Below are 25,969 nucleotides of genomic sequence, written 5' to 3' on the forward strand. Positions count from 1 at the left end.
CCATAAACCTCTGCAATCCAAATAAAATTGTTTCAGTTTGAGACTAAAAATATCCTTTTCTGTTTGTTTTTTTAATGGTTCAGGAGGCGGCTGGGTGATGCAATTGTACAAGAAAAACCACAGGAATACTTAACATTCCTGCCACACACACACACACACACACACACACACACACACACACACACACACACACACTGTTAACTGTTGAAAATAAAGATAGTTTTGCTGAGGCTGTCCACAAGACGTATTGGCATAACCCACTCACTGTGAAGTCAAAGTTCACGATGATGTGATGAACTTTCAACATGAATTAGTGAAAATATGTTTACAGATTAAACACTCTCTCCAAAAAGATGACAGACAACAGGGAGTTCAATCAGAAGTGACTTTAATTCAAATCATGATCAGCAGAAAAATCTCTTTAACACCATGACTTCTGATTTAAAACAGTACAATCTGATTCCTGTCATTCACTATTCATTGAGGAACTCAGTAATTAGTTTTGTAGTTTAATATTTATTATATAACACAAGTAATCAATTTGTGTGTAATCCACGTATTTCTGAACCAGGAAGTTTAAAGAGCGACAAAGTCCGCGAGAGGAAGAGCCCAGGGTGGATGGGTGGGTCAGAAATATACGGCTTTTGTCCACAGGGGGCGCCAAAATCAACACAAAGTGTAAGTTCCTTGTAGTAACTTTAAGTAACGCCACTTCTGTATATATTTTAAACCACAATCTTTTCCTAAACATAACCAAGTAGTATTTTTGCCTGAACACTGCAGGTGCACTTATCGCTCGTGTTGCTGGACATTCGTACGAAAACGCACAAAAATAATTTTTTTGTAAGATATCATACGAACCTTTGTATGAAGATTTATTGCACACTGATAAACACAGATGGAACTAGTATTCATATTCAATTTGAGATTGCTATATACGACATCTTTTCCGTCACAGATAACATTGTATTGAACAGTATTGTCTATTTGCTACATATTTCAGCTCATCACGTCAAACAGTACTGCTAGCTCAATTGTCATCGTCAACAGTTAGCGTTTTTCTAGCAGCAATCAATTAAAAAAAAGCAATCGAAAGACAATAAAAAAAAAACACAAGCACATTACCTGATGTTATGCTGATGTTATGGAACTAAAGTAAAGCTAATTAGCTTCCGTCTCTCCCAGATGTTTATTTCTGGCTACCTTGTTTTAAGAGACTTTATCACATTGCAAAAATACTTTGCAGCCCGAAAACTATGTGTACCTCACAGTACTATCTATTATAAACGATTAATCACCTTTGCTAAGTGTTAACGAACTACAAAACTTTACACACAATTTAGCGTTCAGCAGCACAGATTAATGTTCATGAAAGAGGTTAAATGCAAAATGTATTCGCAGTTTGACTGAAGAAAATGAAGACAATTACATATTAGAAGCAGAAATCCTTACTTTCTATTTGTAAAAATACACAACACAACTTTGATGGGTATTAAAAGGCGGGGGGGGTCAAAATCTACTCTAGTTCAAACAATAAAAAAATAATGAATAGAGTACTATTCATTTCTAATTAGTTTTATGCCTTTTCTTCCTGTCCAGTTCTCGGAGATTTAAATCAAACAATTAGATTTGTTCTGTGTGAAATAAAAGTGAAACACAAATCTGCACATATTCAAACAAAAACCCCAAACATAAGTTGATCTCTATTGAAAATATGTTGAAATATTCTCACTGCATTTGCACACATTTAAGGCAGCAATTGCAATATTTTTTGCAGCGTGCTTCTTTAATATACCATCTATGTCAATATGAAGCAGACCTTTCAGGGTAAAATCGAGTTTTCTTGAAATATTGAGCTTGGAAGTTAATTTATGACGTCAGCAGATGAAGTTTCCTTATTTGTCATGGATCAGTCAATGTTCATGATGTAGATGTTCAAACTTTTCCTGCTGATGAAGAAGGTGTGATGTGATCAAAAGCTCCCAAGATAGTAAGTGAACCTTGAGTTGTGTCTGTTTTCTCAAACTGTTAAAAGAAAAGAACTTTCAAGCTCAACTTCTGAGCCAACAGGGGAAATAAAATCCTAAAAAAAAAAAAACTTTGAACATCCACAGCGCCATGAAAATCTGCTGATGAAGACAGTGTGATGTGGTTGAAAGTGCTGGAACCAGCTTGAACCTTTTTTATTTATTTATTTATTTCTCATCTTATTTTCATTTACTCGTTTGTTTCCTAAACCGTCTGCTGCTCGGTCCTTTAAGCTGCTGTTTGTATCTGAGACCAGCACATCTGGGTCCGGTCAATGTCATCACTGTAAGTGCTAATAAATACACCAAATGTTTGTTTAAGTACTTTAAACACTTTTGTGTCAACTTAACATTTGCTTAAGTACCTCAAACAACAGCAGGCTCAACTGAACAAGTCTTTAAAAGTAAACACCCATACATGGGTGTATGTATGGGACATAGATGTCAAATAAACATCAAATTTAAAGACTTAAAGCCCCATTTGTTCGGTATTACTTATCTCTTATTTAGTTATTCTTTTGTGTTTACCACACCTTAAAGAGGGCCAGAACATAAAGGAGGTGATGAAGACCACAATACCTCCTGATAGCATCATCAGGTCCATCACCACACACACACATTTTAAAGATTTAAAACTCTACTTATTTATTTTATTTATTTAAAACAAGCAAACCAACTACACTCAATATCAGATTTGCTGTTTTGTTTTTTTTTGCCTTGTCTGTAATTCAGTTTTTTCAGCAATGCTAAAACTTTTTAAAACTGACCACCATATTGTGTCTCAGTGCTGACAGGGCGTATCCAGGTTTTGCCCGCACTTCCAGCAGCAGTAGTGATGATGATGCCACGTCCGTCCATCTTTTGCCGTGTGGAAGGACTGACAGAAGATCAACTGAGGGAAGAAAACGGCAGAGGAGATAATTAAACGATGATAATTAAACATAGTTGTTTAACTGATAATGTTTGTGGGTGGGGCAGCTTTATGGCATGTGGTTTTTCATTGGTTGAATCCATCTCCAATCTACTGTAATTACCCTGTGACTTGTATACAAACTGTATATTTAGAGTCTACAGCCATGCTAGCTGCTCTATGAAGCCGTACTCATCTTAACATCCCTCTGTCTGATAGTAATCGTCTCTACAGGAAGTCTGTTGGGACGCCGTCTCACCTCATCGCAGCCGGAGCATCGCGGCCAGACCGTCTGACAGTAGTGTCGTCCGCAGAGCAGCTTCTGATTGGACCAGAAGTAGACCAGGTCCACCAATCCCTGGCCACACTCTGAACATTTGAAGCAGGTGGGATGCCACAGGGCGCTATGGTAACCTGCACGCTCAGCGTAAACAGCTGGACTCTCTTTGGCAACCTCACCTTGGCAACAGGTGCAGCGCTAGAGCACAAAGAGAGGACAGAATAAGAAGAGACGTTCATGAACCAAACTACTGCAACAATACATACATACATGCATATGTGTAGGATTTAGTGGCATCTAGTGGTGAGGTTGCAGATTGCAACCAACTGAATACTCCTCTGGTTCCTTTCCAAGCCTTTAGAGAACCTGCGGTGGCCTTTGGGGAACATACAAATGCTAAAGTATCTCTAGAACCAGTGTTTGGTTTGTCCGTTGGGCTACTGTAGAAATGTGAATATGAATCATTGTAAGGTAAAGAAAACACAACGATTCTTAGTTTCAGGTGATTATACACTAATGAAAAGATGGTTATGAATACTATATTCCATTTCAGAAAAATATAATTCCAATACATCCCCCTAAATGCTACATACTGGTCCTTTACGAATACATGTGATCAGTCTATAAAATACAGATTAAAGTACCAAAAGTACATGAATAATTTAAAAATACAACATTTAAGAACCAATTTACATATTGATACATCAATAAAATGATCCATGTAACACTGACAGTTACTTTGAATTTACATTTAATCCATAAAGTACATTTTGTTTCAAAGACCTAAAGAATACTTAAGTTGATCTAATTTAAACTTTTACATGTAATGGAGTTTTTTTGTACTGTGCCATTGCTACGTTTACATTTAAGTAAGTGATTTGAATACTTCTACCACCTCTGCTGTTGACTTCAGTTCAGAAGTCAATGCTGAAGTGACTTAAACATGCATTCTCTCTAACAGCCAGCAGATGGCGACTCCTTTGCTTGCAAAAAAAAGTCTGATTCAAGCGTTCCAAAAAGTGCAGTGTTGAAAACATTAACGTTTTAAGGTCTTTTTGGGGGTTGACTTCAGGCTTTGCAGAATTGTTTATCCGTGCGACAGGAGCCTGCAAATATTTAACGAGACCTACAAAACAACCTGCCCAGAATAACTGGACCAAATGGAAATCCACCTGCTTTGCTGTCAGACGCCTTATCTACTTACATATCCAGTCTTGTTATCTGTTCCGTTAGTGGAGCCAGTAGCAGAGGCAGCGCTGTTGTTGGAGGAGCCATGGTCCTGGTGCTCCAGAGCATCCTTCTTGTCACCGTCCTTAGCATCCTTCGCTGTCCTCTGAGTGGCTGCTTCCCTCAGAGCTCCGCCCTCACCAGGCAAGGCCACCTCCCCGACTCCCAGCGCCTCCTGTTTGTAGCTCTTTACAAACAGCAGCATGGAGGAAATCTGCAGTAGGACGTAGGAGTAAGTAAGTCAAGATCAGAGTCAACTAAAGAAAACCGACTTTACATAGTGTTTACGTTGTTTTACAGCCATAAAAATGGATTTAAGTAGTATTGTTTGGCTAACATACAGCTTAAAGTTGCTATGAGGAAGTTTTACCTGATTATGAAACACTCTTAATACTGAAGACTCTGTATGACTTTCATAAGTAAACAAGACCATCAGAGAGAAGATTGTCTATTCGTATATAGTTATTTGGAAACAGTACCATTTTCGTCCACAGGGACCGCTAAAATCAACACTAAACAAAGGTTATAGTAGCTTTAAGTAATAAATAGTGTTTGGACTTGGCAGAGTACGGTACCTCCTCCTCACTGGCCAGGCTCTGGCACTTCATGGGGTCCTGATCGTAGACAGGGAGCTGACTGAAGAGCTGCCTCCGTCGCTCCAACGCTCCATCTGTCCCCGAGACGGGACGTTGTTTCTGCGGGATGAGCTCCATGTACTGCATGGCCTGAGGGGGAATCAGGGACATTTTACTTGTAACCTGTGATTTTTTTTACAGCGTTAGTCGTGTTGGGATGTAATCCAACTTATTGAACTGACAAATTCACTCCTTCACATTTATCAGGCTGCAGATTCACCACGACGGGGAGCTGTTTGGTCTTTATGAGATCAGCTCTACACCTGCCAACCTGCACCACCTACAAGAAAGATAAATAACTGCAGCAGTTTAGACCCCCAGTTTAATCAAATAGACGTAGTGGAGAAAGGTCAAATATTTGACTCTGAAATGTACTAAAATTGAAAAATACAAACCTTTACCTCACCAGTTACAACTCACACATTTAATAAAGCATACTTCAGTGCTGATGTATTCATTTCTGCAAAGTGTCAATGATGTGAGTGAGTCAAGACTTTTGTAATCTGTTGATATTTATACTACCATTTATAATACAAATGTCTCAAATAGTCTTTAATGGTCTCAATAACAAATATTCACTGGGACAAATCAGAACGATTAAGATCAAGAAAGAGTGAATAAAGCAAATTTACAATGAATTAACATCTCTACATCGCTGCTCTGTACGGTTATAGTTTTCTTTATATATATATATATATATATATATATATATATATATAGTGTATATCCATAGTACTTTGGATATACTTTGGCACATCCCTGACTATTCTTACCACTGACATTTTAGCATGTTGAACACACTCTCTAAAGTAAATAAATCAGAAAACATTGATCTGAGCCTATAGACCTCGCTAACATGGCTGAATGACAAACTTCAGCATTGTTCAGGAGTCTGTGTTTCAGCTGTCGTCACTCCGTCCAGGTGTTGCGAGTGAAACATCTGTGTTGTCTGCAGCAGAGTCAGAGGGTGACTAAGAGTCTAGAGCTGCTGCGTTCATTTTCAAAGCACGCTGAAGGTTTCTTTAGAGGCAGATCTGGAGAGCGGTCCCAGTGTCGGATCTGAATCTGTCTCTACAAGTTCAACCGCAGTAACGTCTCCCACCACACCGCAGTGCTCGATAATTCCTGTCATCCTCCTAATTATAGGTTGTGAATCCTGAAACATACTTGTTTTTAATGGAAACCAGGCGCTGTAGACTGTTCGACACGCAGAGGAGGCTGCAGAAACTAAACTAAAGTGAAATGATGAATAAAGTGGCGAAACCCAGTGGTTGAGCTTTAAGGATGGGAATAAACTTCAGTGTCTCACGTTGTTGAAAATATAATCCATAGCTGCATCATATTTTAGGCGTGCACTGTGAGCTGAAACAACACACTCTTTGTTTATGAGCGTGTGCATTGAGGACATGATTTCAAAAACAAACACAGCCAACAAACAAAGGGATGGGTATCGAGGACCGGTCCTAAACTGGTACCAGTTACTGATTGGTCATTAAACCATTAAACTCCTGGGCCATCGACGCTGCTATCAGCACTCTGGACTGTATTCATTCAATCAAACACCACAGCAGGCTGAGTTTGAATTGACAAATCAAAGGAAGGTTTAGATCACGTGCTTAAACTCAGAGTTTTGAGCTTTGTAGCGCTATCCGGCAGAGTCTTTCGCATCTCAGATCTCTGCAACAACCAGTATCTGGTGAGTAAAATGTGACTTCACAAGCTGTTGCAGACCATCAGACTGCAGCTTCACACGAACAACACAACCTCCTGCACTCCCCGCTGACCCTCACCAGTGTCTGGTTGAGGCCGGCCGGCGCCCAGTCGTACGTCGTGGTGTTGAAGGTCGGGTCTTTGCGCGACGCCACCGTATTGGTCACGATCATACGGTTCCTCTTGTACACGCGGAGGCCGCCGCCTCCTTTGACCTTCGCTGTCAAATGGGAGCAGGGTGAGTCTGCGAGCAGGCGGCCCATTCGCTGGTCGTCTTCGACGTCACTTCTTGGAGCGTGGTTGACCGCGCCGCAGCCGCAGGAGATACAGGCTTTCCTGCACACAAGTAGGTAAAGAAGAAATATATCACATGACCAGCTTTCAGAGAACGCTGAAGAATTAAAGGGCGTGTTGCCAGATTGGACGTCAAAGTGGGGGTACCTTAAAAACAGTTTAGGGAAGTTTATGACACTTTTTGTACCATCTCTTTGTGATTTCCCTCAATCGAAACCTGAAGCTACATTCCAATGATTCTATGATGATGTTGACAGGGATCCTCATGCAAAGACTGGTAACTGATGACCCATAAAACAAAATTACATTTCAATTAATGACTAGATTTAATTATTTTCAGTTTGTCGTGCGTTCATTGCTCTGCGATAAAAGACTTTATGAAAGCTGTTACATCTACAGACCTTTAATGTTTAATGTAACGTTATCCAAAAGAAAAATAGATTGTCACTATTGTCACAATGGTATTGCAACACATTCTCACTCCGAACTCGTCAAATTTGGTCGGTGGCCCTTGTCATTGGAGATCGATGCACCGGGTTACCCTCTAGTGTTAGTTTTCAACGTGTTGGGACGCTCGTTACGTGCATTAGTGTCCTTTCAAAATAAATGTCCGTCTTCTCAGGAAGTTATGTTCAGGCAACACAAACCACATGGTTAGGTTTGGGAAACCATCGTGGTTGATGTTAACTTCACTGACTAACGGCTCGCGTGACGAGCGAATCAAGCGGCTCTCGGGACGGACGATACTAACGAGTCACGTGTCAATTCAAGCTCGTGAGGACATCCCTCACAGGGTTCCCATCTGTGGAAACTGAAAAGGTGACCTTTTTGATGCAAAAACAACAAAATTCAAATGTCCTTCCCAAAACATATTTGTTTATTTCCTCCATGTAGTTCATGCTGTTTGACAACTGACTCTCATCTCATCTTCAGTCAATTGGTTAAAAATATGCAGAACCACAAAGAAGTTCCTTTAACAGCAGAGAATCGTTGAGAGGAGAGAGGGAGGAGTACAGAAACCACTCGGACTTTATCCAGAACTTTGTTTTTTCTTTTCTTTTCATTCCTTTCTCTTTTTGTTTCAGGCAGAGAGAAATAATAATAAAATAAATAAAAACAGTGAAGGTTTGTACCTCCAAGAATGCGGCTGGAATCCAGAGCAGCTCCCCTCGCATACGTGACACACCGCTGCACCTCCTGCTCTCGGCTTCACAGACATCTGAGAGGAGACAAAAACACAGCGGAAACACGATGATCTTATAGGTTTAAATTGTTTATATGAGTACAGTCAATTACATAACAAAGTAACAGTGAGATCATCAAAGATCAGAGGCCCCAACAGCTAGAACTAGATTGATTTAAGCACAAATAAGGAAAAAAGAAATGATTCTCAAAGCACCCGCACAGAGTGAACTGCCCCTTTAACTGCTGAGCAAATATTGCACATGCTATTAGCATGTATATAGATGAGGTAATATGGAGACATTTAGAGCAGAAGTTGCCTCTTTCTCTGCAAACGAGCCTCATTACAAAAGCTGTCCATTTAACAAAGATCGGCGCGAACTGCCACACGCAGTAACAGTGAAGCTATTGGCGAGTTAAACTGAAGCACATTTATTAGAGGTGTCAAAGCCAGACCTTCCAGTAATCGTGGCATATTAAATCCCAAATAGAGTTTCTCTCTGTTACGTCTAACGTCTTCGCCTGAAGTCTTGAGGAATGCCTCAGGACCTTTATCTTGCAGTCCAAAAGTTTTCTTTTTCTCTCTCCTCATTGTTCTGCCAACTATGTTCTTGACGCAAAGGCAACATTTCTTCTTTGCCACATGGATGATTACAAACAGATGCAAACAGAAAAAGGGCAAATTGCACTGGGTTGCAAAAATGTATGGCCGTTTTTGAGCTGTAATATCGTTAGTGTAATTAGCATTAGCTTTCAACCAACTTCCTCTGCTGGTGAGGCCTGTGAGATGTGGATGAAAGCTCTGGGAAGAAAAAAAAAAAGCTTCTGTGTGGAACCTTCAGTTGACCACAAACAGTAAGTATTCGTAGGACACAGAGGTGACAGACGATTCTGTAGATTTGAGAGGAAGAGTTGGATGAGAAAGAAGAGTTGTTGTTTTTGAACATTTCTCAGTGAGTGTGGGAGGAAGAGAAGGGAGTGAGCCACACACACACACACACACACACACACACACACACACACATATGTGCAGGACGGATGATGTCATGGGTCCACCCAGTGACATCATCTCAGTTCCGACAAACCAAGTCTTATCAGTCATTCCTGTATTTTCCTACTCTAAATCTGTGACACTGTGTTGTATTGTTGGCTCCTCTTCTTTGTTTCTCTTCCTGTCCTCGCTGTGCCTCACGCTTCCTCTTCTTTTTTACTTTCCTATTAAAAAAGAAAAGAACATTCCCACAATCCTCTTCCATACTTTATACTGTGAACTTGTCTGGTATTTGTCACAACTAACAAAATAATAATTATATCTTGTGATCAGTGTGTCATTAGTTGCAAACTTTGGCAATCAATTTGCTTTGGTAATCTGTTTTGGTTTTTGGTCGATCTCTGACCAAGAGTCTGTCTCTGTGTGTGTGTGTGTGTGTGTGTGTGTGTGTGTGTGTGTGTGTGTGTGTGTGTGTGTGTGGGCTACAATACTTTGGGATGACTGACTGTCTATAAAGCCTCCAGCAGGAAACCTGACGACTGTTCTGCTAAATCAACCTGCTGCTGACAGACTGTCCACCTGTCCATCCGTCACCAGGTATTAACAAGCCCACCTCTCCTCAGGGAGACATTCATACAAGTAATACACTCTCTCTGTATATATATATATATATATATATATATATATATATATATAGAGAGAGAGAGAGAGAGAAAATCATCCAAAGTAATGAACTACAAAATACGCCTCAACTCCTCTGGGAGCTCTTTCCATCAGATGTTTGAATCTGGCTGCAGACATTTGTTCCCGTTCAGCCAAAAGAGCAAAAAAAATTAAGCCCAAGTAAATGCTCCAAAAAAAATTGCATTTCCTTGAATGGCCACTCAAGGCTGGTTTCAAAAGTGGGTCAATCCCCGTAGAACTATGTGAAAATACACAACTTTATAGCACAAATAAACGTGTTGACAGCCTGGTAGAAGAATCTGTTTGGGTCTTTATAGCTTATTTTCCCGTTCATGAAAACAGAAGGTGAGTTTTTATAACTCACCCGTTTCAATTACATTAACGTGTCTCAACATGTCGAGGACGAGCCGGCGGCTCATAGCCAAGGGTGCTAACAGTGCTAACCCACAGAAATGAATGTGCTATAATTCGTAGATATCACATGAATCAATTAGCATGTAATCTACTAATCATGGACGAGGAAGTACAAAGACTGTAAAACTAAACTAACTAAAGTTATTTCAACCCAAACGAAGATCTTTTCCTGAACCTAACTATGTCGTTTTTTTGCCTTGTTTGCTGTAAAGACAGAGATTTATTTTGAAAAGACAGTATACGCATAAAACGAGTGGAAATCAACAGGTGTTGCTGGACTTTCGTATAGCAAAACGCACAAAACATGCCGAGTAACTCATTCACAAGATATCAATCAAACAGTGTATGAGGATACGTCGCAGGCCCGAAAGTCACACCAGGAAAAACAGACGCAGACCGCAGCAGTCATTAGAGAGCCCAGATGAGTGTGATAAGAGGTGTGAGGAGAGAGTGTGTGAGGAGAGAGTGTGTGAGGAGAGAGTGTGTGAGACGGTGAAGAGGCCGTTGATCTGTTGAAAAGGTCACAGCTGCAACAGAAACAGCTGAAGAAGATCAAGACTTCATTACTTCCCTCTGGAATACACTGACTGACAGAGTGTGTGTGTGTGTGTGTGTGTGTGTGTGTGTGTGTGTGTGTGTGTGTGTGTGTGTGTGTGTGTGTGTTCATTATTATGTCACTGAGCTGACACCACCAGCAGTTGTACAAAAACTCATTTCTGAAGTTGGTTTAATTCCACTAAACATCTGCTGTTGGTGGAGAGCTTTACATCTTTGGTTCATTTCTTCACTGTTTTCATGTCATTTTCTTCTTCCTGCAGAAAAGGCAGACACGCCCCTTTAAATGCAGTTTGTTTCTCGGTGTTGTTGTCGGTGCGTCTGCTCACTCTGGTGACTCTGGCGGGAGTCACAGTGAGAGCAGACGTGACTCTAACGTTCCTCCAAACAAGCAAGAAATAAACCTGTTACTCATGTGAACGGTCACCACACAGCAGCACTCATGACGTAATGTGGTGGACGAGTCACGCTGAACAACTTGTATTACTTTGTGGTTGCAAAAAACGTCTTAGTTTGCTTGAGACCATGCACCAAAATTGGTTTCTAAAGTTCTCTTTTTTTCATATTTGAGGTATTTAATGTCTTTAATGAGTGACGAAACAAGGTGAGAGAAAGATATTTGTGTATATACAGTATATATATATATATATATATATATATATATATAAAATATTGTAAATTATGATCATATAACAATCGTAATGTTGTGTTAATATGATTGTGTACATTTGATGCTTTGGCAAACATTGTTCATTTTCTAACTTTCATGCCGATAAAGACTTTGGGGAAACTCATGCAACAAAACAGGGACGTTGTAGTTCAACGTTCAGCGCCTCGACCGCTCAATCAGTAGTTCCTTCACGACAAAGATGAACCCGCAGAGTTGCCTTTACACAGTGAGGAAGTAAGCCGAACATATGTTGTTAGAAAACCAAGCAACGCCATCTTAAGTCTTCAACCAGAGCCAGTTATGCGACTGGCTTAAGACAAAGATGTTGCGATGAAAAGTGTCATTATGAAATCTTGCATTCTGTAACGTTATATGTTCCGTTCTTGGAATAAACAGATTTATATATTAAATTATTGTAAAATACACTGAGAATTAGAACAACAAAACAGCTGAGACAAACTACAAAAACACACAGGCCAGAACGACAACATTTAAAAGGCATGCTAATCTTATTTATTACCTTCATTTTTAACACTTTTGGTATGATCCTTTTTAGCCCTCATATTCTGTCTGCTCAATGTCTGCTGCAAATAACGGCAGCATGCGTTTTCTTCAGTAAAGGAACTGTTTTCTTGTGATGGAAATCTGAGCTAATGAATGATTTGAAGCTTTTTAGTTCATCACAAGTCGCTCCTCTGTCATCATGTGGTCGCTGACGACCTCCACTGACGACCTTCACTCGGACCGACGGAGCGAATGCTTAACAGTACAGAACGTTTCGCTGCTCTGAATGAAAATGTCTGCCAAATGAAACACACGAGCCACACTAGAAATGCATCTTTTTTTTTTTTTTTTCATAAAGCGGGAAACGTGGGCAGCTCTATATTTAGGGAGTCAGATAAGGCGAGTATGTCGTCGGTGGACCGGACCGAGCCTCGCTGAGTAATCCTAAACACGTCAGCTATGTGACGGTTAAACTGCAGGAAACGCTGAGAGATAAGGAGCTGGAGGCTAAAGAGGCGGCGAGCCGAGCCTCTTTAACGTCCAAAACTTTGTCGCTTGGCATCCTGGATATTTCCTGTTGTTAATATGCCACGACTGAGCTGCGATTCATAGAAGAGAGCGCCGTGTCACTGTCACTATTAAAAAGTGTTAACAAGCAGCGCATCAGGGAGAGAGGACAGTTTGAATGGATGGTTTCCTAAATAGATTGGAAATAAAACTGAAACATAATAATGACAATAAGGATGATGAGGATGATAACAATTTTACTAATGAGTGAATCCTTTTTAAAGAACTAAAAGTCAAACAGTTCCAGCTCATTTGTGAGGATTTGCTTCTTATCTGAAAATAAATTCAATATTTCTTTTATAGTTTGGACTGTTGGTCAAACAAAGCATTTTGATGACGTCGCCTTTGGCTCTCAGGAAACTGTTACAGACATTTTTTTACTGTTTTTTTCTGTTTTTTTTCAGTTGCGAGTCTATTCGTTGTTTTTACTGTCTGAGAGTTCTTGTTTTGTATTTCGGTCACAGAGATACCTCCCCACAATCCTGACATCCTTTGTGTTTGTCTGTTATGTGTGTGTGTGTGTGTGTGTGTGTGTGTGTGTGTGAGGTTATTTTCACCCTGGTGATGACAGTTTTTCCAGCTCCTGTATGCAAAGAAGGGGTTGGGGGGGGATCAAACCCCCGACAGGTGACACTGATCCATCAGGTTTTTTGACTCAGACTGATGTGACCTCTGGACGAACAACCAGAGGGTGAATTACAGGAGGGATCTGTGGCAGAATAACTGTACAGGGCGGGGGGGGGGGGGGGTGTTAGGGTTAGGGATCAGGTCCTCGTGTTCGTGGATTACCTTCACTGACTGAATTACAAATCTCCAGCTGTTTGAAAGGGATCGGGTGTGATCAAAGAGATGTTCGAGAGATATAACTGCTTTGTCTATGGCGGGTCAAATAACTGACATGATATAAAAAAAAAGACAGCATGAGGTCAACTTCTTTTTTTAGGGCTGCCATCTTGACGTCGCTCAAACTGACTTTTTCGGCCGGTAACTGTTGCACCTTTTTCGTGCAGCAATAGTTTATAGTCTCATCAATTTCCACCGATTAGTTGTTGAGTAAATCATTTTGTGTCGTCATTGTTTTTGGCTGATCATGTCTGTGCCATATAAAGCAAAACATAAGGGAAAAAAAAGGTTAACTGTTAAAAAAGACGCACTTTTCCCCCACAAAAGTCAGGGTCGAGAAGAGATTTGTAAATGTAGTCGATCAGTTTCTGTTCGTTTGGAGTTTTGTTCACAAAGTCGACAGCAGATGATGTATCAGTGCAGCTGAACAAACAAGGACTGAGAGGAGTTTAAGTCGTTTAAACTAAATTAAAGTATGTTGAACGGTTAAAAAAAGCAAAAATGTGGTTTGACATCATAACAACATTCATTATAACTTTAAGTTAACCTGGTTAAGACCTCTGACTAGCTGGCTGCACTGGTTTTGGGATTAGAAAAAACAATAGACCAATCAGAGTTTAGTAGGCGGGATTAAGAATGGAGATTGTTATTCTCTATGTATTTATGTATTCATGTTCGTAAAACTCTCTCAGAGCCCCCAGTTTCATATCTGCATGATGTGGGATATAACCTCAATGTAAAGTCTTGGGTCTGAGCAGGAAACGCTAATTGCACCATGTGCAGTGGGCCAAAACCCCAAACTAATAAACTTTTCTGGCTAATGCGCTCAGCAAGCAGTTTTTATGAAAGTAAGAGGGCGCCATTTTTGAGTCTGACAGCCGGTTCTTATACCATAATCTTGACTTGTGGCCTCAAAGGACGAAGCTTGATTGAAAATGATGTTGGCCGGACGTATATGTCACTCAATTGACAAAATAAAGCGTAATAAACCAGCTCTCAAACAGAAATGAATCATCATGAATCATGCAGTAAAACGAAACTTGAACTCAGTAAAGAGTTTCTCCATCAACAAGACGATCTCCATCACATCAGACAAACTGACCCTCTGACCCTTGACCTCCTCACTGCTGTTGTCAATCTGGGAGTATTCATGACCTATTTCATCTGTGTGGACGTCAATGCGTCCGTCCTACCTTCTCCATGGCTGAGCTCACGTCCATGTCGTTCCAGCGTCCGTCCGTCGGCGGTTGGACTCCTCGGCTCTCTCTGCCGCTGCTCTCCCAGAACAATGGGGCTTAAATTCCTCTCCTGTCGACCACACTTCCTCTCTCCCCGCCCACAATCGCTCCTGCTGCCGCTCTGCTCCGCCGGCTCTCCACAGCCCACTGCAATTTAACCGTCTAGACGTTCACCTCATTCCTGCAGAGAAACATCAGCTCACTTCTTTACTTTTGCTGCTCACTGCAAAGTCCTTTTCCTCTTTCCAACTTGATTTCACATCTCCAACTCTTTTCTTTTCTCTTTTTCTTTCTTCATAGAATCTCACCAAAACTCACCTTTTTTCTTCCTCAGCTGTGGACTTCTGCGTTTTCTTCTCTGTTGTCTTTTTTTTCCTCCACTCTTCCCTCCTGATTCGTCCTGTTGCCGGCTCTCCTTCTCCACCCTCTGCGACCTGAACTCCTGATTTTGCTCCAACACGTTCTGCTGTACAGTTAAACGGCAGCTTCCCTCATTCACCTCTGTTTTCTCTATTTGACTCTGCTGAGCAGTGAATTCACCCTGCTTTGCTAAATATCAGGTTCCTCCTCTGCTACAGCTGTAGAGCATGTTGCCGCAGGCTGGCAGTAATCAGGCAGATTCTTTAAAAAACGGCAGCTGCACAGCTGGCTTTCTGCAGCAGACCAGGATGTGAATTCAGTTCTGGTCTTTAGCAGATTGGAGGACTACCTGGTGCAGCGAGGCCTGACTGGACTGTTTGTGTTTTTAATCTGAGACAAAGACAGAGAGGGCCCTGAGGGATTCCCTGCTCACGCTCGGCCAGCCAATCAGAGTGAGCCTGAAAAGAATCCTGAGCCAATAGGAACGTCAGGGATTCCTCCTCCTCCTCTCATTCTGCAGCGTTTTAGTGTGAAGTTTAGAAGAATGTAGACCACAGAGTTGATAGTGTGAAGTTTAGAAGAATGTAGACCACTGAGTTGAGTAGGGGCCAAAGTGGGCCAACCAGAGTGGCGTTAAACACAGCCAGGCAGTCTGTAGAGGTTAAACAAAGCTAGCTGGACCAATGGGACTTCACAGAGCCAGGCAGGTCTAAAAGAGGAATAAAGTGATCCAGGCAGAGCCGTACAGAGTCAGGAAAGGCCAGTCAGGACCAACAGGGATTAGGAGACCAGGCCAAATGACACTCAGGGTCAATCAAAGCCAGACGGTAGCAAAAGTGAAGCCAATGCTGAAGTGCCTTAAAATTGTATTCTCTCTAATGACCAGCAGGGAGCGACTCCTGCAGTTTCCAGGTACTAATGGCCAAGCATGGCTAACCTCGGTCTGAGGCGAAGTCAAGGGTCATATAGGCAGGGCTTACCTGGAGACGGGTGCAGCCAATACACACAGTAGCAATGTCAGCGTAGCAGCTCATTTCTCATCAACCCGGTTTTATTGCTGAGGAATAACGGACAGGATGGTGGACCAGGAAAGCTGAGGCTGGAGCAGCACCGATGGAAGGGTCTGAGGATGGCCAGACCGCCAGAGCCCTTCTGGTGGTTTACCAGGAGGTCGGTACGACGTAGGCTGGACCCCACTGGAGGATGGCGGGACAGCAGAGCAGGACAACTGGGCACCCAAAATATTATGCAGTGTGCTGCAGGAGATTACGAGACTACAGACGAGTGGACAGACACAGAGGTGCACAAACAAAACCCGCACTCACTCACTCACTCACTCACTCACTCACTCACTCACTCACTCACTCACTCACTCACTCACTCAACCGCATGATCCGGAGATAATCTCAGCCATGTCATTTAACTTATCTCACAGTAAATGCTTTTGCTCTTTATTTTGTTTTATCTCCATTGTTTTCTGATGACCAGGACGTAACTGTCTCATGATATGATGACGTGTATTTACTTTCATTATCTATAGTGGACAGTAAAAGGGGAATGACCCCACCTGTGTGTTCATCATTCAACAGATGTGGGCGTGAAACGACACGAGTCATGTGACATTACTAAGTACTATTAGGGAGTATTAGGGACAGTCAGGGGGTATGATTTCCAGAACATAGTATATGTTTGAAAAAAATCATAATCATTTGAGGAATAAGTTGTACAAGAAAAAGTTATGTTTTACATATTATTATATTTGTAAAAATTGCAATGTTTTGAGAATGAAGCCGCAATATTACAAAAATAAAGTCATAATATTACAAATATAGAGAGGAGAATATCATAATGTTTCCAGAAAAAGACATAAATATTTTTTATGTTTACAATTTGTTGTTTTTATTCCACAGCAGAAAAGCATGTACACTTCATATTGTTTGTTACGAGGCCAGAGTATGACTGGCTTCACAATCCACAAAGAATTTATTTTCCCATCCAATATTGTGCACCAACATTACAGAGACTGATACTATTTTTAGCCACACTGAAGCGTGGCTCCGTCGGTCGGTCGGTCCACCACTTTGGTCCAGACTGAAATATTTCAACAGCCATTATTGCCATAAACTTGTGCAGAGACATACTGTATATGGCGCCAACAGAATGAATCCTAAATTTGGTGATTCCTGGAGGATGAATCTAAAGACATTGCCATCTCAATAACTATTGAATACACTGCCATGAAATTTGACTTTTCATTTAGTATATCTTGCATATCTGTTAAACGATTTTATTTGACAATATTACTGGGTACTAAGTACCAGAAAAAATATGCTTTTTTCTATACGGCTAAATTGTACTTTGTGTTTCATGCTAATTAGCACGTGTTAGCATGCTAATACACTACACTCAGAAAGTGAAAGGGGTAAGCTACCTGCTAAAGCACCTGATTATATACCTAAAGTCATAATTTTATATTTTGCAGAACATGTTAATTAAATGTGTTGCACCAGATTGATCCTGTGTGACACCATTCTGAGCACCACCACATATTAAATGACAACTCTATGAAGAATGTTTGTTATGTGACACACACACACACACACACACACACACACACACACACACACACACACACACATACCTGCTCAATAACCGTGAGGGCACCTGTGTTCCTTGTTGTTTGGTTGGGGGGGAGGAGTCAGGTGGTTGGCAGGTTGAGGTTCAGTCAGACCAATTAGGATGAACTTGCCATGTCTCCCATGCAGGCGGTGTTACGACATTGTCACATTGTAGAAGCTGAATAGTTCATACCTGTTCTCACCACCACAGATTTCTGTGACAGGAATTCACTGAAGGCGTGGTCGCGTACACCTGATGGCTGTATATCTGTGTTCCTCATTCCACAGGTGAAGGCATTAAAATGATGCGCATCCTATGACACTGCTGCTATTTGTGTCGACTGTGTTTTAACCAGCAGATTAAACTTAACAGAGAAGTCACACAACGGAGGAAATACAGGAAACACTGGGATTTAATACTGGAATACTGGCGCTTCAATCTGCTGCTGATTTCCTAGGATAAACTCAAGTTTATAAGGAGGAACAACTCAAGGTGGAAGTAAAACTTTCAATTTTCTTGACTCACCAGCGTGGTCACTCAGAGACGTCGAGTCTCTGAGTGAAGCTGAAAACAGGTAATGTTTTCTCAATCAGAAAAGGATCACTCCTGTCCTGTTTGCTATGAAATCTACAAAGATCCTGTTGTTCTGTCGTGTAGCCACAGCTTCTGTAAAGACTGTCTGAAGAACTGGTGGACAGAGAAACAAATAAAAGAGTGTCCACTTTGTAAGGAAAGACATTTATTAATTGATACGCCTCGTAACCTGGCTTTAAAGAACCTGTGTGAGGCATTTTTACTGGAGAGAGATCAGAGAGCTTCAGAGAGTCTCTGCAGTCTGCACTCTGAGAAACTCAGACTCTTCTGTCTGGACCATCAGGAGCCGGTGTGTCTCGTCTGCAGAGATTCAAAAACACACAACAACCACAGATTCAGACCCATCGATGAAGCTGCAGAGGATCTCAAAGAGGAGCTCCAGAAATCCCTGAAGCCCTTAAAGGAGAAACTGAAGCTCTTTGAACAAGTTAAAGGAAACTGTGATCAAACAGCAGAACACATGAAGGTCCAGGCCCGACACACAGAGAGGCAGATTAAGGAGCAGTTTGAGAAGCTTCACCAGTTTCTAAAGGAAGAAGAGGAGGCCAGGATCTCTGCTCTGAGGGAGGAAGAGGAGCAGAAGAGTCTGGTGATGAAGGAGAAGATGGAGGCTCTGAGCAGAGAGATAGCAGCTCTTTCAGACACAGTCAGAGCCACAGAGGACGAGCTGAGAGCTGAAGACGTCTTATTCCTGAACAACTACAAGGCTGCAGTGGAAAGAGTCCAGCAGCGCCTCCTGCTGGAGGATCCACAGCTGCTCTCAGGAGCTCTGATAGACGAGGCCAAACACCTGGGCAACCTGACCTTCAACATCTGGAACAAGATGAAGGACATGGTCTCATACAGTCCTCTGATTCTGGATCCAAACACTGCTCATCCAGAACTCATCCTGCCTGAAGATCTGACCAGTTTGAGACGAGGAGAGAAACAGAAGCTTCCTGAAAACCCAGAGAGGTTTGATAAACATCACGTTGTTCTGGGCTCTGAAGGTTTTAAGTCAGGGACTCACAGCTGGGATTGTGATGTTATAAATGATACATTTTGGGCCCTAGGTGTGACAAATGAGTCTGTTCAAAGGAAAGGGATTGTCTCGACTGGATACTGGGAAATATGTCTCCTTAATGGAGAGTACGTAGCAGCCTCCCCACCGCTCCCAGATAAAGTTCTGTCAGTGAAGAAGAAGCTCCAGAGGATCAGAGTTCATCTGGACTTTGACAAAGGAAAACTGTCGTTCTCTGATCTTGATACTAACACACACATACACACCTTCACACACAGATTCACTGACAAACTGTTTCCACACATTGCCAACATGAATGAACTCCCACTGAAGATATTACCAATGAAGGTCTCCGTAACTGTGTAACCCCCCCCCCCCTCAACATCTGTATAGGATGTATTTTTCAAGAATTGTCTTTTTTAATTTTAGGGATATTATGTGTTGCTATGTCCCAAATTTAAACTACATACTAGGGACAGGAAAGGCTTGTAACAACACACATTAATCAATCTTGGAAATCTACTGTTAATTCATCTTTTTTTTGGGGCATTTTTTAGTCTGCACATTGAGTTTTTTGTATACTTTCACTTCTCAATTTCTGTTTGCACTGTAACCATGGATGTACAGACAACTATGTTGATGCTGAAAAACAAAAAATTATGACTATGAGGCAAAATCTGAAGGTTTTTTTTTCTTTGATGAAGATTAACTGACTCTGAGAAGAAGTAAAATGTAAAATGTGTCAATCGGGTTCTGAAAGGAAAAAAAATAAGGAAAACTATGGTGATGATGAGATACATGATGAGCATAAATGTAATTTTCTTCTTTACAATAAATATTAAGTTATGTATGTATATGTAATTCAAACTGACTCATTTAAAGAAATCATTAAATATTTTTAAGCCTATTTGTTGCCAGAATGAAATACTTTAACAGCTATTACATTGTCATAAAATTGTGCAGAGACAATAATGGTGCCCACAGGATTAATCCTAATTTGGTGATTCCTGGAGAAAGAATCCAATTGCTTTGCCGTGTAAATAACTATTAGATGCACTTCCATGAAATTTGACTTTTCATTTTGCTGGTCAAAATTTGTACTTAACCAATATTTCAGTTTACGGCTCAAAACATAACTCATATTTCTATCTGGTTCAGGTGAACTTGATGTTTAATGCTAATTAGTAAATGTTAGCATGCTAATACACTAAACAATGAACAGGGTGAACTACCTGTCAGTGCCTGATCCGTCCCAGCAGATCCATTCTGCGCATGTTCCAGCGTGCATACCCAGTATGCCTTGCGGGAAGACCCCCGTTACTCTGCCGCTGATACTTGCTGCAAAACTCTGGCAAAGGAGCTGAGCTCAGTGTGGCTTGCCGGAGGATGTTTAGGGGCTGTGGGATAGAGCCAAGTATTAAGGGCCCGCAGAGCAAGTTGGAGAGCCAGAGGGAGGGTGGGAGGAATGCGGGGTCCATGCCCGTTATCAGTTGCCCTCCAATGTTCATGCACCTCTGGATGTGCAGCCTCCAACTTGCCCTGCGAGCTAGGGCGACTCAATCTTTTCACCCACTAAACTGCTCCTCCAGCCCCTAAAGCCTCCAGATTATTACAAACAAATAATAAAAACAATAATAATATACAGATTCTCATTTTGTTCATATTTATCAGAAGCTACCTTAATTATAATTATTAATATAATGATCAATCATATAGTATTTTTCAAAACTGCCAATAATTGAGATCTATACAGTTGATTTCTCGCTTCAAAAATGATCAGAAGTGAATTTAATGACAAACTAGTGTACAAAATTGTAAATAAAACAAACTTACCGTTAACTTAAACTTCCTTCGGACTATGGGAACAAAACCGTGAGCTGCCGTGGCTGAGTCACTCCTCCCAGGCCTGTCTAGTATGAAGGGCCGGTTAGCATCACAGCAAGGCTAACGTTAGCGTTTAGCAACCAGTAGCCAATCAGAGGCAGAGTAGGGGCGGGTCTTCCGGCAAGGCATACTGGGTTGGCACTCATGCACAGGCGCAGCACGGATTGGGCAGCCAAGACGCATCGGGTACTGACCAAGTATTGAGTCTACCTGCTAAACATCCTGGTTAAAGTACAACTCTGCCAATTATAAACTTTGGTTTGGGTGCAATTCTGTATTTGACCACGCTGAATGGCAAATATTTGTCAGATATTAAATCCCAGAGAGGTGCCGTTTCACTCAAATAAAACAGAGACGATAACAGTCTGAGAGTCATAACCATAGATTGCACGATAAAGTCACCAATTGTTTGTGGACTGCTGTTTAGAACCTGTCAAAAGGTTTTGAGTTTCGGGTTTTTGGTCGCCGCCATCTTGTTTTTTTTACAACCGGAAGTGACACCAGAGGGTGGAGCTTAGTTCTAACGAACGCTATATAACATTTATTTTAATTGTTACAATGAACTTTTATGAACTGAAAACACACTTAAAGGGTTAAAGTTCTAAGACAAAAACAGCAGACAGACAAACAACAGACAAAAACGCCATGGTAAGAGACCTGTCAATCACAAGATAGTCCCGCCCTAAAGCATCCCCTGCTTTATGGTCTGTTTGACTCTAAATGGACCATCATTTACTAAATGAACATCATGCTGTATTGAAGAAGACTTGAAACTACAGATTGAGAATTCCTTCTGGTTTTTTGTTGGTTCCCTGTTTGTACTCTCTGCTCTCCGTTTGTAACCTCCTGCTGCCAATCAACCTGCACACTCATCAAGTTCCTGCAGTATATTTCACCCGGCTCTGCATTCCAGTCTTCACCAGATCATTCAGTTTGACAGCGTGTTGCTAACAATGCGACTAATCTCTAGTTCAGTCAGTCCCGGAAGTTAGCATCGCACCGGTTTCCTCGGGAAAAAGCAAATGGGAGTTTTCCTAATAGATTTTAGAATATTGCAGAAAATAATCTCTGAGGCGAACACAAGTTTATGATATTGACAAGTTTTGTCCAGTAAAATAATCTCAACAAATGAACACGACTTTCCTTATTTTTGAAGCGTGAGTGTAATCAGTAGAAGTACAAAGCTAACGTTAGCTATAAACAAACTACACCACGGTCGCATGAGCGTGAGTTTAAACAACGAAGCTGTAAAGGTGAAGTAGGCGGCGTGATGACGTTTTGTAGTCTCATTGAGCCAATTGTTAGAAACCGCCTTTTGTAAAAAAAAAAATCAAAAGCTTCAAAATTCACCAGAGAGGTATTTACTGCCTTTTCTTATATCCTAGAACAAAACGTTAAAATCTTTTAAGCTTGTGTGAACCACAGGCCTTATTTCAGGCTTCTAACCATAAAAACACATTGACATCGAGAAATTCTGACATTTCCAGGTTGTAGGACTCATTCCTTCTCCACTCTATTTTCCTTGTGTTTGCTTGTGCTCTGAATTGTTTTTCATCTTCTCCTGTGTTCTCCGCCTGCCTCGCCAATCTGCTTCCAAGCAGAGAGCCCAGCAATCTTTGCCTGTCGCGCTACAAAAACCCTGCATCATCTCTCCAAACTCCTCCCACACTGACTTCTCAGATAAAGCCGATTGTGAATTCTTGCAAACCGTTGTCCGACTTCTGCTTTTGGGTCCCAAATCAAATCCACACAGCACTATCTGTGTTCCTCATTCTACAGTTGTGGGCTTCATATGACGCGTGTCATATGACTTTGCGCCGAGTGTGTTCAGCATAGATCAGCAGATCAAACTCAACGGAGAGAAGTCACAGAAAGGAGGACATAGTATACTGGGAACACAGGTAACACTGGGATTGCTTGAGCACTGAAATGCTGCTATTTCAGTCTGCTGCTGATTCCACACACACACACACACACACACACACACACACACACACACACACACACACACACACACACACACACACACACACACACACACACACACACATTCATATGCTGGGTAACAAACAGGTGAGTTAGTAAAGCTAGGTGTCAAGTGAAAGTAAATTTTTTTTTCTGTGTGCTGTGTTTTCAGGTTCATTGGGAGAAATAAATGTCTTCACGGTCAGAAGAGGATCTCTGCTGTCCTGTCTGCTATGACATCTTTAAAGATCCTGTTGTTCTGTCGTGTAGCCACAGCTTGTGTAAAGACTGTCTGAAGAACTGGTGGAGAGAGAAACAAATACAAGAGTGTCCATGCTGTAAGAGAAGATCATCAAAGAATCAGCCTCCTCGTAACCTGACTTTAAAGAACCTGTGTGAGGCCTTTTTACTGGAGAGAGATCAGAGAGCTTCAGAGAGTCTCTGCAGTCTGCACTCTGAGAAACTCAGACTCTTCTGTCTGGACCACCAGGAGCCGGTGTGTCTCGTCTGCAGAGATTCAAGGAAACACAACAACCACAGATTCAGACCCATCGATGAAGCTGCACAGGATCTCAAAAAGAAGATCCAGAAATCCCTGAAGCCCTTAAAGGAGAAACTGAAGCGTTTTAAACAAGTTAAAGGAAACTGTGATCAAACAGCAGAACACATGAAGGTCCAGGCCCGACACACAGAGAGGCAGATTAAGGAGCAGTTTGAGAAGCTTCACCAGTTTCTAAAGGAGGAAGAGGAGGCCAGGATCTCTGCTCTGAGGGAGGAAGAGGAGCAGAAGAGTCTGGTGATGAAGGAGAAGATGGAGGCTCTGAGCAGAGAGATAGCAGCTCTTTCAGACACAGTCAGAGCCACAGAGGACGAGCTGAGAGCTGAAGACGTCTCATTCCTGCAGAACTACAAGGCTGCAGTGGAAAGAGTCCAGCAGCGCCCCCTGCTGGAGGATCCACAGCTGCTCTCAGGAGCTCTGATAGACGAGGCCAAACATCTGGGCAACCTGACCTTCAACATCTGGAACAAGATGAAGGACATGGTCTCATACAGTCCTGTGATTCTGGATCCAAACACTGCTGATTCACAACTCATCCTGTCTGAAGATCTGACCAGTTTGAGACAAGGAGAGATACAGAAGCTTCCTGAAAACCCAGAGAGGTTTGATCAGCATCGTATTGTTCTGGGCTCTGAAGGTTTTAACTCAGGGACTCACAGCTGGGATTGTGAGGTTAGAAATGATACATTTTGGGGCCTAGGTGTGATGAATGAGTCTGTTCAAAGGAAGGGGAATGTCTCGACTGGATACTGGGAAATGTTTCTCTTTGATGGAAAGTACTTTGCATCCTCCCTACCGCTCCCAGATAAAGTTCTGTCAGTGAAGAAGAAGCTCGGAGGATCAGAGTTCATCTGGACTTTGACAAAGGAAAACTGTTGTTCTCTGATCTTGATACTAACACACACATACACACCTTCAAACACAGATTCACTGACAAACTGTTTCCTCACTTTGGCACCTCGAATGAACTCCCAATGAAGATATTACCAATGAAGGTCTCTATCAACAAGCTTGTGGCCTAGTTTCTAAATGCATGAGCTAAGAATGCTCAGAAATGCTCAGAAATGCTGTCATGTGACATATCAGTGATACTAATCAATTTGGTTTTTCTTTGTCAGTGTGTCCGTGTTTTTGTTTCAGGGCAAATATCTGATTATATGAATGAATAGATAGTGTCAGTGTTTTAGAAACATATGAATTAGGTTTCTGTGACAATCAAGCTTTAATTATGTCAGAGAATCTACTGATGGATATAAAAATACTTCAAATGATTTAGCAAATACTGAATATTTGCTGCTGATATTGATATATATTAACTTATATAATTGTGTACATAAACATATGTAAAGAAACATTGTTATTATCTCCAATGTATTATTCACTTTTATTGTCTTTCTTGGCGGGGGGGAGGGGGGGGGGGTATGACTCATTGTAAGGAATCATGATATATTCTTCAGCTTATCTTTTGGGCAAGTTGATGATTTTTTATTTTGCTTTCATAGTTACAAGTTAAGTCTGATGATCCGACTCTAATGTCCAATTTTGAGATAACAAGTGTCTACGCTTCATGTTCAACATTAGAAAGGTTTCATATTTAAGCTTTGTATCAACATCACAGAAGAGAAGAGGCTCAACTGTATAGAGGATAAAGACAACAGGAAAACAAAATTACTTTTATGGGAACCATGCCTTCCCCAAAAAATGAGCAACTGCTGTTTCTCTAACAGGAAAAACAAAAACGCTACAAAAAATATTACTCTTATAATCTGTACATTTTGATGAATTTCATAATACTCAGACAAAAAACTTGTGTAAAGAAACCAGCAGATATTCTGACTTGTAATCCTCAAAATAAAGCTCTGAAAACACTTGTACGACCGTGTGAACTCAGCCTCCCTTTTTCATTCCTTCAACCACCTTCTTGAAAAGATCGGCACTGCGATATTTAAACATGTTAAAAAACCTGTTGATATTCAAGTCCTTTAAAATGTTTTAAACTAGGAGCGTTTCTCCTTTCAACCAGAAAGGTGATCTTTTCTTTTGGGCATTGCGTCTCTACTCCAGCTTTGCAAACTATTGGCTAGTTGGTTTGAGTAAAAGGCACAGAGCTGGTCGTGAACAGGAAAGAGGCCGTGTGTCGCAAAGTGCCGTTAAAAAAACACATTGAGACGCATATTCAGAATGAGCTGTACACATGTCCAAAGAATGCTCCTAGAACCTGAAGAATATCGGCATATCCCACATGTCTTAAACAGAA

The 25,969-nt window shown here is 41.4% G+C and overlaps 2 protein-coding genes and 1 pseudogene across 2 annotated transcripts; 2 read left to right on the plus strand and 1 right to left on the minus strand.

The window, feature by feature from the left end:
* Positions 1-371: 371 nt before the first annotated feature.
* lmcd1 (LIM and cysteine-rich domains 1) lies at positions 372-15,454 on the minus strand. The gene is made up of 8 exons (XM_068722271.1): positions 15,050-15,454; positions 14,687-14,912; positions 8,217-8,302; positions 6,870-7,125; positions 5,020-5,169; positions 4,422-4,658; positions 3,197-3,415; positions 372-2,919 (listed from the first exon to the last, which is right to left on the minus strand). Exons 2-8 carry the CDS (start codon positions 14,711-14,713, stop codon positions 2,809-2,811), a joined length of 1,086 nt encoding a protein of 361 aa, XP_068578372.1. The 5' UTR covers positions 14,714-14,912; positions 15,050-15,454; the 3' UTR covers positions 372-2,808.
* Positions 15,455-18,089: 2,635 nt separating this feature from the next.
* Positions 18,090-20,203, plus strand: LOC137880705 (nuclear factor 7, ovary-like). The gene has a single exon (XM_068722213.1). The coding sequence runs from the start codon at positions 18,288-18,290 to the stop codon at positions 19,668-19,670; it is 1,383 nt and encodes a 460-aa protein (XP_068578314.1). The 5' UTR covers positions 18,090-18,287; the 3' UTR covers positions 19,671-20,203.
* Positions 20,204-23,001: 2,798 nt separating this feature from the next.
* Positions 23,002-25,067, plus strand: LOC137880694 (zinc-binding protein A33-like; annotated as a pseudogene).
* The last annotated feature ends 902 nt before the right edge of the window (positions 25,068-25,969 follow it).

Source organism: Cebidichthys violaceus, unplaced genomic scaffold (assembly GCF_023349555.1).
Source record: "Cebidichthys violaceus isolate CVI_PGR_0920_01 unplaced genomic scaffold, fCebVio1.0.p SCAF_29, whole genome shotgun sequence".
Taxonomy (NCBI): domain Eukaryota; kingdom Metazoa; phylum Chordata; class Actinopteri; order Perciformes; family Stichaeidae; genus Cebidichthys; species Cebidichthys violaceus.

What these genes read in the sequence shown, in the direction of transcription:
- lmcd1 (XM_068722271.1), bottom strand. Translation starts at nt 14,713, where the DNA reads ATGGACGTGAGCTCAGCCATGGAGAAG. An exon ending in TGAGCTCAGCCATGGAGAAG is followed by an intron (nt 8,303 to 14,686) that starts GTAGGACGGACG and finishes GTCTCCTCTCAG; the next exon opens with ATGTCTGTGAAGCCGAGAGC. An exon ending in TTCCAGCCGCATTCTTGGAG is followed by an intron (nt 7,126 to 8,216) that starts GTACAAACCTTC and finishes ACTTGTGTGCAG; the next exon opens with GAAAGCCTGTATCTCCTGCG.
- LOC137880705 (XM_068722213.1), top strand. Translation starts at nt 18,288, where the DNA reads ATGTTTTCTCAATCAGAAAAGGATCACTCCTGTCCTGTTTGCTATGAA.